Source organism: Tigriopus californicus, chromosome 5 (assembly GCF_007210705.1).
Source record: "Tigriopus californicus strain San Diego chromosome 5, Tcal_SD_v2.1, whole genome shotgun sequence".
NCBI classification, from domain to species: domain Eukaryota; kingdom Metazoa; phylum Arthropoda; class Copepoda; order Harpacticoida; family Harpacticidae; genus Tigriopus; species Tigriopus californicus.
Window position 1 is genome coordinate 6,894,226 of NC_081444.1, and position 12,386 is coordinate 6,906,611.

General features: G+C 43.7%; 1 protein-coding gene across 1 annotated transcript; it reads right to left on the reverse strand.

Moving 5' to 3' along the window:
• Positions 1-6,065: 6,065 nt before the first annotated feature.
• LOC131880136 (mucin-2-like) lies at positions 6,066-8,559 on the reverse strand (the record flags this gene model as incomplete). The annotated part of the gene is given in 2 exon segments (XM_059226661.1): positions 6,066-8,192; positions 8,332-8,559. Coding segments are annotated over 2 exon segments (2,007 nt in total). The 3' UTR covers positions 6,066-6,218.
• Positions 8,560-12,386: the final 3,827 nt, after the last annotated feature.

The window sequence follows — 12,386 nt, forward strand, 5'->3', positions numbered from 1 at the left end:
ACCCAATTGTTTGGAAACGAAAACCCGACCAATTTTCCAACTCATTATAATCGTGAATAAATGGACAACAGTTCTCCACGAGTATCATAAACTATTTAATAGCCAAGCACGGGTCGAAATATGACAACGATAATTAGTTCAAAGGTCATGTGAGAAACGTACACACAAATATAATAAGAGCATTAAACATGACAAAGACAATTTGGATATTTATATGCAGTTAACATTGCAGATGGCATTGACTAAAAAGAGTTCAATTTTATAGAACCAATAAGGACCCGCCCACAAGAACAGACGGCATTTCACAGGGAAGGTGATGGTCATGGGCAGCTTTAAAGTGATGACATGTCAGTGGGTAAGACTCGGTCCGTTGAGATCCGATTGATCTGGCTTTCATGGCTAAAATTGGCGGGCGGGAAATGGACGAAAGAGCAGTCAAAAGTGGCTGGCTGGTCTGGATGCTTGGGTCTCAAGGGTGTACGTGGAGGACCGATCATGGCCGTGTGTGTCTGGCGAAGAACCTCCAGGTATGGGCCGATGATTCCGTTGTCTCTGATGATCTGATCCAACTTGTATCGGATTAATCTTCTTGGGACGAGGTCAAGGAATCCATCCATTCCATCCATCCATCCATCGAGCTTTGGGTTGGCTCGCTCAAGTCTTGCTCACAGAAGACGGATGTAAAAGATGGGGCCGGGATCATGGCCGGGGCCGTGTCCATGACCGAGCTGAGCCCGAGGACAGGCCCAGGGTGGGTGGGTTAACTGGGGTCGACACTTTCATTGTCTGGACGTGAGGAGATGAATCCGGATTCCGGAGATAGGTGATATGTTGGTTGGTTGATCGATCGATCATCATTCAATCATTCATCAATTCTCGACGGGAGATGGAAGTGTGACTACTAAATTAAAAGGGGATGGGATGACATCTTATGACTTTGAACATGAATTGACAATTCCAGGCCCCTTCATTCTCTAAGTTGGGGTTATCCTGTGTCAAAATGAACAACAATCAATACATTTTTCTTTGTTATAAACCATCATGGATCGAAAGAGTTAAGTTCCATAATTACTGAAAATGGACACCTTTCTTCCAATGGCTGGGGAGGACGCTGTCGTCCATGAACTATTTGCTCTTTGGCAAACAAACTTTAAACATGTTCAAATCGAGAAATGTTTGTGAAATGCTGGTGAAATGCCAAACAATGTTTGTCAAATGGCTAATTATTTGCCGAATTATTTGTCGTGTAGACGCACCATTACTTGACGGGAAAGGTTTGGTGATCACAAAAAGGTGGCGTTTTCTTGCTTTAGTGTCCTTGATTAGCCTAACATGTTAACAGGAAAACTTCACATTCTAGGACTATTTGAAACAAAAAAATCATTGATTTTGGGAAATATGTCTTGATGGGACAAAAAAATATATTGGATTGCAACGCTTTGTCATTGGAGGCAACATGAACAAAGACCTCAAAATGGTGGAATCAAACGATTTTTAGACGACGAAGCATTATTAGAGTCTACACTGTAACTATACATTGTCCAGCATCAAGGATTCTTTCATCGAAAAATAGGAGAATCATGTACGTATTACGTTATGTGAGTCAAGCTTTGATAGCATCTACTTCAATCATCAATTCGAAAATTATAATACAAAAGTAGTGATTGAATTTAGCAATTATTGCCCATGACTCTGGCTGTTCCATATATGGAACATAACAAGCTGAAACACTTAACAAAGTTCAAAATAAAGTTGCTAAAAAAAGGTGAAATACGAAACGCTTCTGGCAAGACCTGGGTCACGTTCCATGGCGTTACTTGAAGGAGGACTCTGACTCCCAACTAGCTAAAATGGATCAAGGGCTGAGTCAACAAGGAACTTAGTAACTTGTTAGTACTAAGTGAAAGAAATAAGCCTTGAAAAAAATCTACAAAGCGAAGAGAGTGGAGAGTTCGAGGCTGATGAGGGAGAAATTGGGAATCGAAAATCTTTAAAGGAAGCAATTCGCCCAAAGAATGAATTGTTATCTCATTCAGAAGTACTCAACTGATCCTTGCAAACTCAAGGATTGCCTTGTGCCCCAATAAACTTCTCAACCATCGTGATCTGATCTTTATTTTCTTTTTGATTGCGACTATCCGCCGCTCGATCGATGACATCAAACCACTTCATGCAACAAATGAAATAGTACATCGAATAATTTGCACCTATTCCTGTAGTTGTTTCGAATTTCTTAGTAACTGAACAACGAAAACTTTAAACAAATGTGACTTTCCTTTGCTCTGTTTTCATATTTACTCTTTCCTAACCCTACCTTGGTTCTTCTTTTTCTCATATTTTGAACTTGTAAGATTTCCTTCGAATGTTCAACTTCATTTTGCATTCTTCCAATTCACGATACCGCGTTACAGTTCGGTCTCTGTGCCATTAATGACTATCAATGTAGGCTTTCTTTTGCCTACGTCCAAGTGAAAGCAATCTATTGCTTACCCACAACCTGAAGAATTAAAGGTTCATGAAACAGCTAGTATGTTACCATACAAATCCTAATATTAATTGCTGACAGTATCTAATCTTGATCAAAATATTCCTGAAATAAAACGTACCAACAGAGTGCTTCAAGATACCAGGAAACGTTGTGCCCAAGAAGTGGAACAAAGAGGTGTCTGTCGATCCATCTACAAGATAAAAGACAAATCAAACTATCAGACCCCAACATTCGTTTTAAGGATTGTCGACAACAAGATATTACATCCACTGGTTATGGCATAGGGCCTAGTACATTCCTCTGATTCAAAGATAATGGCAATCATATCATCAACTGTCCCTGTAGCTCACACCAAGCCAAGCGGATGAACCACTTTTTCGTAAAGAATCATTGACAGCTTTGCGTTCCGACCGCTTACTGGGAGAGATATCATTGATGACATCAGATCAGTGAAAAATACCGGAAGTGTGAGTTAGTGCTGGGATCAAGTGAAAAAACACTGGAAGTTGTGATCTGGGATTGCCAAATTTTTTATTTTTTTTTCATTATTCTTGCGACCTTCCTTACCGATATTGGGAATGGGATCCCAGGCAGTTCAAGATGAAAGAGAGGAGAAATCTATTTTCATTTAGCTTTTAATTGACATATCAATTGAATTGGACATTGCTAGCGACAATTCAACCCTGATTTTTCTTTCGTCCTACATGGGTGCTTCTTTCTTCAAACCCGACTTTTTTACATTAGATTGGGATATACTGTGCTGGAACTTTACTTTTTTCCCGTTTTCTGGTAACTCCAGTTATGAAAATTTATTTGATCCCAATTAGTGTTGCCCCGGGATATCCATGAGTGGGGCTAAGTCTACAAAAAGTTGCCTCCAGTGAATAAGTCCCTTCATTGCACCTCCCCTTCCAATTCTTCCTCTTCCCAAATACCCTTGCCCACATCTTTTTTAAGACGTTCCTCGGACTATAATGACCTCGTATCGAATCTCACATCCATCCTTCAGAAGGTGAAGAATACCGAGAAAGCCCTCATTGGTGGTGACTTTAACAACCGTCCTGACTCAAGTGAATTCTCCCAGCCCATCCAGATCCAGAGCTAATGGAGAATCACTCTGCGTTCCAATCCGGGAATCCCAACCCAAACCTACTCCCGGTGCGCGTTTCTATACAACCATCAGACCATCGCCCTGGAGAACCCCTTCTCGAAGATAATACTCACCCTACTAGCTCCTCGTGTCTCTGTACTTTGGAAGAACCAATAATTTCATCACTTACGTCCCTGTCCCTACTAGCTTGTGTTCTTTGAATTCTGGATGTACAGTCCCAACCATTCTAGTCTTTTTAACCCTTTGTTATGGCTGTCTGGCAAACTTTAGTCAAAAACATAATCCCTGTTATGTTCACTTAGTGAAGGACATAGTTTTAGCGCAGTTGATCAACACGTAATAGAGTTATACTCGGGTTATTGGGGTCAATCCCAGGTCTCTCTCTGTCCCTCCACCCCCTTTTCTAGCGCACATTTCCCTCGAATGGCGACCCTTAAACGAACAAAAAGCATATATATTGCGAGGTCTAATTCATAGTTCGATTGGAATAAAGAACATTTTTTTACTGTCATGGGGTTGATTTGTTTGCTCGGTCCAAATCTCCATTGAATCGAGATGTCCATTTGGTTTATTTGTCTGTCAGGTGTATGTAGCTGCCCTGGGACTAATTGTTTTGTTGATCCAGAACCTGGGCTTGAACCGTCCTAAGTTTGAACCTAACACACCTGGATAGAAGACCTTCGCCTTTGTTTACGCTGCCTTTTTTGACTGCTCAGCTCCACATTTCGCAAATTTTCTTCCATTGTTTCAAAGTTTGGGTTGGTTATTAGCACAAAAAATAAGCCTAGAGATGATAGTTGGTAAGTTCATTACAAAGGTATTTGCTGTGATGGGGGTCAAGTTGGCATTCTTAACCGCGGTGTGTCCGAAAAGGGATGACCGCAGAACTTTGAATCACTTGATTGCCCATGGCAATGACCACTTGTTTAGACTTCTTCAATCATAATGATGATGATTATTTTGGTGGCTAATCATCTATTTCTTTAACAGGTGGCTGGAAGCAAAAAAAGCCTCAAATTGTATCCCTTTTAAAAGCAAAAGTTTTCAATTCACATCATCAAATTCAAAGTTCATAATAGCGAATTGAAGAGGTGTTCTTGAAGCGGAATGCATTCAATGTAACAGACGCAACCTCTTACAGCAGACTGTTCGTTTTTCTCATTTCTATGGTACATCTTGTCAGCTTAATTATCCCTCATCTTAAGTGCGCTTAATATGCTTGAACTACTATTACCATTTGTGGTCATAACCTTGCCCAAGCAATAACCAGTTGCTCCCCTATCTCTCGAGTTGCGATTTTAATCCCAAAACTAGACCTTCGAACCCACGCTGACATCTGAGAATGAAGCAAGGAAGAAAAGTAACATATTCTGCTATTCATTTGGCTATTTGGATCGAAACGCTTGACCCCTCCTTCCGTTCAATCGGCTGAAAACCTTTTCATCCCATTATTAGTCTTCACATCCATCATATCAGATCTCACTCCATCCCACGTGTTCTTTTGCTCTTAATTTGGGAAAATTAACTTAATTGGTAGCATGACAAAGCTTCCAAAAGTCTGAGTGAGTTCGCTAGACTAGTTTGAAGCATTCCATTTTTAAGGTTTTGATAGGAAGACTCTATCTTTCCACGTAATCATATCGCAACAACTTGGACAACATTCTTAATTGATCGAGGAGCTCGTTTGTTTTAGCTATGCTCACAAATGGTCACTCAGTCTAGACGGCCGTAATAAATGTCAAGAAAGAATTTTGAGAATGGATGGGAGGGATTATGATCTTGTAGCTCCAGCCAAACGAGCGGAAACGTATTGTAAATTCTACAACTACCGAAGCACTTAGTAATGATCGTGACTTGATTGGTGCCAGTGAATGTGTTCTTTCCTCCTCAAATGAAGAAGATCCCTCTTTCCCTTTGCAGTCTTAAAAGTCAAATTCCCATGAAGACTACTCTACTCTCTTACGTAGAAGATGGTCTATTATGGGCAATGGAAGAAAATTAACTCTTTGAGATAGGGACCGATGAATCTCATTCGTTTTGGTAGTCACGTAGCTGGGGAGAATCAATCAGAATCAGTCATATCAGTACATTTGTTCAATTGGGGCACCCTACTGTGTTAACGACACATCGTTGTCTGCGTCTTCTCAAGCCATCATCCAAAGAGATGCGCACAAAAAGGTCCAGGGTTTGATGGGACTTACACTTTCAAAATAATCACACTCGTGACGGCAGTTTGGAACAACGTATCGAATGTACGATCCATTGCAAAGATTACTAGCTCTGTTGGTAGAGGAACACTAACAACATGAGCAGCAGCAGGAGCAGCAGCACGAGGAGCAGCACGAGGCTGGCAGAATAGCAGTAGAATTCCATATGCCTCTTGAAAAGGATGAAGCCTGACCGTCGAAAAAAAGTGACAGGGCATCAACGCAAGACAGGACACAAAGTGCAATCTAGTGGCAGTGATTCCCTCAGACAAACAAAATTATTTTTATTCTCGGAGTTAGGCATTCGAGTATCACCATAGCTGCTTTTAGCGTCAACAATAAATAAGCGAGAAGAACGTAGAGACAATGGAGTCATGACAATTATCGTTGTTCGTTTATGAGCAGAAGCACTTCAAGAGAACTTGAAAAAATTGACCAGTGTGTCATGAATAAGTTGCGGGTCAATAGAACTGTCGTCCACTGCCGTGTAGCGAACCCCTTGCAAGGTCTGTCCCCCACTGATTGTTCCGTATTCACCAATAATAAACTCGTCAACTTTAGATTGAACGTTATAGGTTCGAGTGTCTCCGTTTCTTTCCACTTCCACTTCCACTTTCAGGTCTTCGCCCGAATACTGACCGGGATGAACCTCATGATATTGACCAGGTGTGACCTCGTGATATTGGCCGGGATGAACCTCATGGTATTGGCCGGGATTCACTTCGTTGTACTGCCCAGGTTGGTATTCGTGATATTGCCCCGGGTGCACTTCATGATATTGCCCAGCTTGCACTTCAGCAATTTTCTCCGGGCTCCACTCAGCCGGATTATCAATGATTCGAGGTACACGGTTTTGATTCAGATACATTCCTTGGAATAAAGTGGTATCGTCGATGTCTGTGTTGATCTCGGTGGTGGCCTCGAAGTCTTCGGCTGGCTCCTTGGGAGCACCGGGAATGTTAATTGAGAAAAGGCTCTTCCCCAAGGGTTCGGGGGTTGTAATCTCAGAAACGAGTGGCAACGCTATGGGCTGCAAAATTTGCGGGGTCACCCCATTTCCGCTCTCTGCTGTCACTACACGCGTCGAAGTCACATTCCTTGTGACGACCATGGCTGATGCTGTATTAACATTGGTGTAAACCAGTCTGGGATTTTGAGTCGTTACCAACGGGGGCCACTGGGTTGGGAGATTATCAATTCCAATTGAAGTTGTAATAGGCGGCATTGTTGCTGTTGATGCGGTTGTTGTTGGCTGTGGTGGTTTAGTAGTAGTTGTTGTTATTGTAGTAGTTGTAGTAGTAGTAGTAGTAGTAGTAGTAGTAGTTGTTGTTGTTGTTGTTGTTGTTGTTGTTGACGATGACTTCGTCGTTGTAGTAGTGGCGGTGGTCGTTGTTGTTTTCGTGGTGGTGGTGGTAGTTGTTGTTGTGGTGGTTGTGGTTGTTGTTGTTGTTGTCGTGGTGGTGGTGGTAGTAGTAGTAGTTGTTGTTGTTGTTGTGGTGGTGGGTGGTGCCGTTGTTGTAGTGGTGGTGGTTGTCCATGTAGTAGGAGTGGTGGTCGTAGGCGTCGTTAGTGTTGATGCAATCGAAGTTGCCTCCAAGGAGGATGTGAATGGAGAGATGGTTGTTGATTGTTCCCAATATTGAGCTTGCCGCTGAATAGTTATGGGAACCCTCCTCCTTGGAATAAAGGGTTGCGTGGGTAAAAGCCGAACTGGTTTGGGCCTTACTGTGGGCCTTGAGACTCGACGTTGATAAATCTCATTCGAGAACTTCCGGGTCGCCCACCGAGAAAACACGGGAGCCCTTCTCGTGGGAACCGGTGTCAAAGGCGTGGTATTGATTTCAGGTGTGGGTGTGGTTGAAGGTGCAGCTTGACGCTGACGCTCTCGAGCTCGTTCCAACAAGTTGGCAAAGGTGACCACGGATCCATCGGGGGTGAAAGAGATCGTTGTTGGAGGTCGAATGGTACGCGAGTCTACGTCGAGGTTGACCTCAAAGTCTGACCCAGATGATCCAGATCGCTCTTTCTCGTCTTCTCCGTCCTCGACGAAATCCAGTTCGTAGTCAATGAAGTCCTCATGTTCAACGACCCTTACTTGAATGGGCCTCAAGTTTGAGGCACCATTCAGGGTATCCTTGGGGAAATACTTCCTATAGAAGTCAGGTCCCAGGATTTCTCCATCCCCCAGTGGAAGGGGGATAACGGGTATGGCAGATAATGACCCGGATGCCAATGGGACATCGTCCTGAGGCTCTTTCGACTGTCCGCTGTTGGTCTGGCGTCTCCTCAAAGAGACTCTCTTTGACTGAGACCTCGAACCTCGGATAGAAGCAGACTCCAAAGGGCTTGAGAGCAGCAAGAGAGCGAAGAGGAGACAGCACAATCGCTAAAACAACGTGAAGGAAACCATGGAAGCAAACAAAGGGAGAGAAAAACCATGAACAAGGATGGAACACAACACGAACAATGATATATTTTGATGCATTGGGTAATTGAGCATTTCCAAATGAGTAAATTCTACTTACAACTATTTCACCCGAACATTGCGAGGGGTACATAGTCGAGGCAGATTGCAGCACCAGTTGCTAAACTTGCATTTGATATGATGTCTTGGTGACACTCTTTGCCCGTGTAAAGAGAGACAGAAAGAAGAAAGAGAAGGAAAAGGTGGAGGAGTTGGATAAGAAGACGACGACGAAGAAGAAGAAGAACACGCACAAGGCCCCAACCCAAACCCCTGGCTTTGCCCACTCCTGCATACACGCACGCACGCACTCACTCCCATAGGGACTCATATGGGACTTCAACCCAGTGAGTGAGTGGTTTGTCGCCGGCAACGTTCTAAAAGCAACGCAACCCTGACGAACGATACTGATACCAACAGTCTTCCAATTTGGTGGGCGCCAAGATCCCCCCGCTCGGTATTTTTCCTCGCATGAGTTGCACATACACGGACGGATAAAGAAGGATGGATGGATGTATGGATGGATGGGTGGTTCAATGGATGAACGACCAAAGACCAGACCAACCACGATTTTTGTGCACACGAACGAAGGAACGAACGAAGGAACGAACAAACCTACGGACATTGGGGCCTCCGGAGCATCTAGCAACGGGCAACACCTCGTCTGCGTTGGCAGCTGCTACTCCTGCGACTCCCTCGACTTGCACTCACTCCATACGAGCGATGCTGCGAACGTAGGTCGGCAAGAACCCCACGGTACGTTGAGAGATGCTTGGCGAGTCTCTGGTCGGTTGCTGCAACACTCACGGACCATGTGGCCTGTGCCTCACTCGATCAGTCCATCCAGAGAACGGAATTCCTCCTGCCTATCTGACACACCCAATGCCAAGGACGTCTACAGTTATCACTCGGCAATGAGACAATTGGGTGTTAGAGAATGTTCGTTGATCAGCAGCCAAAATGAACGTGATGAACAGAGGAACAACAACACACTACCTTTGGAGGATAGGGATAGCCAAAGGACTGACAGACTGACTCAACCAACCTAGGCGATTTGAGTTCCCTTTTTTAGAATTTTGATGGAGAAGATGCCGAAGAATGCGAACAAGGCGAGGAGTAGACTTATTCAGATGAGACCACTATTCGCTCTTGCATGCACTGTGATTGCTACTTTGGCGACAGACGAGTCGACAGGACGTGATCATGAGGTGGTATTCAGATCACACGTAACTCGCCGGTTTGGGGAAGTCTATTGGACGAGAAATTCCTGTGGCAGTTTACCACATGCACTCACACACCGACCAGGGCCAGTAGCAATACACACACACAGTCCCAACCATTGGTTGATAGGCAACGTTGGTCATGGGAGTGTCAGCACCATGACAAGAAGACGGGGCCCAATCTGGATCACGTTGTTAAGCCCAGGAGAAGTGGCGCGGGTTACATAACCCGAATTCCAACAGTTTCATCAGATCATGCTGGTTCCATGGATGGCGTCGAAGATGTCAGACAAAGTGAGCTTTCAACGAGTTTCTTCTTGCTCGCTCTTCCTCTGGAGTCCCGTAAACCGAACGGAACACACCCAAAAACTGGAGTAACGGAGAGAGCTAGGGAGCAAGAGAGAGAGAAAGAAAGAGAGCTGGTTACAAAACCACTCGCCAGGAGCAAAAAAAAGAACCCTCAGCCATCGCTCGTTTCATACGGGTAGTTAATAGATGAAGGGTATATTGTTGTCAAGTCAATTGGGGCCATGTACTCAGGCGATGTGCTTGCGGCAGCAAATTCCTGTTGTGGGTACCGCCATGAGGCCCCTTGGAAGCGTTTGGTTTGAGGTAAACGCTCGAGAAAGGGAGTGGAAGTAGGTATCTCGCGAAAAGCCGATGAGAGATCGGACCGCCCGATCTGTTTCCAAGCTCCTTTTTAAGGCAGCCTGATAATGATCATGACCCTCTCTCTCTCTCAGTCTACCTTGGTCAATGAACGTACGTACGTACTTTTAACTAGAACACACTTAAACCTCTTTATGTGGCATTTCATTATTCTGGGCATAGATGTCATGCGAGATAAGCTTTATGATCCGTGAAATAGCATTGGAATCAAAGCCCACATACTAACGAAGAACCAATTCTACTGTACGTACACCATATTATGGTTCAGCACGGCATATGTATGTACCTGCTGTACCAGGACTCTTTCCACGACCAATTTCAAACGCAGTTACGAGACAGTATGGATATATGGATCCATGTATTGCCCTCATGGCCCGAGTTCATGATCACGACGAAGATGGTTTTGTGCGGTTGGCGTTAATTCAACTCCTTTTCGTTTGGAGAGGTGGTTTGCATAAGTTTTTTTTTTCCTTCAGCCGAAGATTCCCCACTTAAGCTGTTGGATGTACAGTAATTACTCGTGCTCCGCTCTGACATTTACAGAACCACTCTGTGTTGTAAAACTGGCAAGTTTTGGTGGTGGTAGTGTTGGTGGTGGAGAAGGAGGACTCGACAATCTAGAGACACATATCCCATACTAGAGTATATTTACCCGCTCACCTCATTCACCGAACAGATTATGCATGAATCGGAGGAAAATAGAGTTCGGAGCTTGGTTTATTCAAGCGATCCAATTAGCTGATCATTTCCAGCAACACCAAAATTACCACGGAGGGTTTTTTCCTCTGTCAAAATAAGCATATTAATTTAGACTTGGAGGGGGTTCTAAGAATATGCCGCAATAGCTGATAAGTGCATGAACGCGAGCTCTGCGATCCATCCGCTCCCGGACAATTAATGATAATTGACAAGCGCAAATTTGTTTTTATGCTACCTCTTGGAGCTTCAAAAACATTATTCATTCCAGTCCAAATAAGTCGAGGTACTGTTTGCCTCTGGGAATTTGCATTGATTTGCCTGCAGGCACGCATTGATCGATATAATTTTGGAGTCCTACCGTTTCGTCGGTGGATTGAATTGATCTGGTTGATATGCACCACCCAAAGTGGACCTACAATTTCATTAGCAGTTTCGATTGGCAACGTTTGAGTGAAAGCCGGTTTTGCCAAACGTTTCGCGATACCACGATTCCAACAGGCTGAGTAAGTTACTATTTTAACCTTTGAGATTTGCTTTTTTGAAATGATTGCCTTTCAATCACATAAAATGAATTTCCATTGCAAACGGTAGTGTACACACACTATGCCGAAGTTGGGGTAAGGAAAAAGGAGGGAGTGGGGCTTGAAATGAAACGTTTTGGTTACTCAGATTATTTGGCCTAAGGCTGATATGAAGTTGCCTCCAAACGATGCATTTTCCTCGTTAGGTTTTCCTTTTGTTCTTCTTTCCAATGTCTAGCTGGCAGCATCAAGTTCATTCCCTTGCAAACACATCATGGGAGTGGCATTAAACCGTTCATAAATGAAGTGCTTTCAATGTTTCTTTCTTGGAATAAATATGACTTCCGACCAAGCTCGTATATCTCGTTGACGTTGAAGGACGGACAATGGAACGGAAGCGTAAAATGTTGCGATTAAGTCATTAAAGAACGTTTTGTCCTACGTCCTTTGGATTTGGTAGCTTTTTGACCCAAAATTGCATACAAATAATATGTATTTCGGTTGAAGTGGGAGCCATACTGTTGTATCTTAATGTTGCAGACTGAAGGGCCTGTTTTACCCAGAGATTTCGTGCGGGAGGGTGCACATGAGAATAACAGACAACGCTTTCATTACTGTGGCTTTGGTCCAACACGCAAAGCGATGGTTAGCTTCTACAAATGGATGAAATTAATATCGGAAGCATGCTGTACTTTAGCTGAGAGCCTGCTAGGTAGCAGGAGAATCCCATGTGCATTCATACACCGATTTATTTTCTTAAATTGGCTGTATAGTGTCCTGATAGCCTGGAATCCTTTGACATTCCAGTACAATATGACGACGCCAGCTTATTGTTGGCTAAGGAATCTTGCCTATGCGTTAAATATTTGTAGCCAAACGTGAACGAAAACCCAAACAAGAGCCTTGGAAATCGTTAAATATGAACCTTCAGAGAACTACCTCGCCAGAATTTGAAAATAATAAAGCAGGCTTTTTATCAGTATTTGACTGACCGATCGAACAGGATT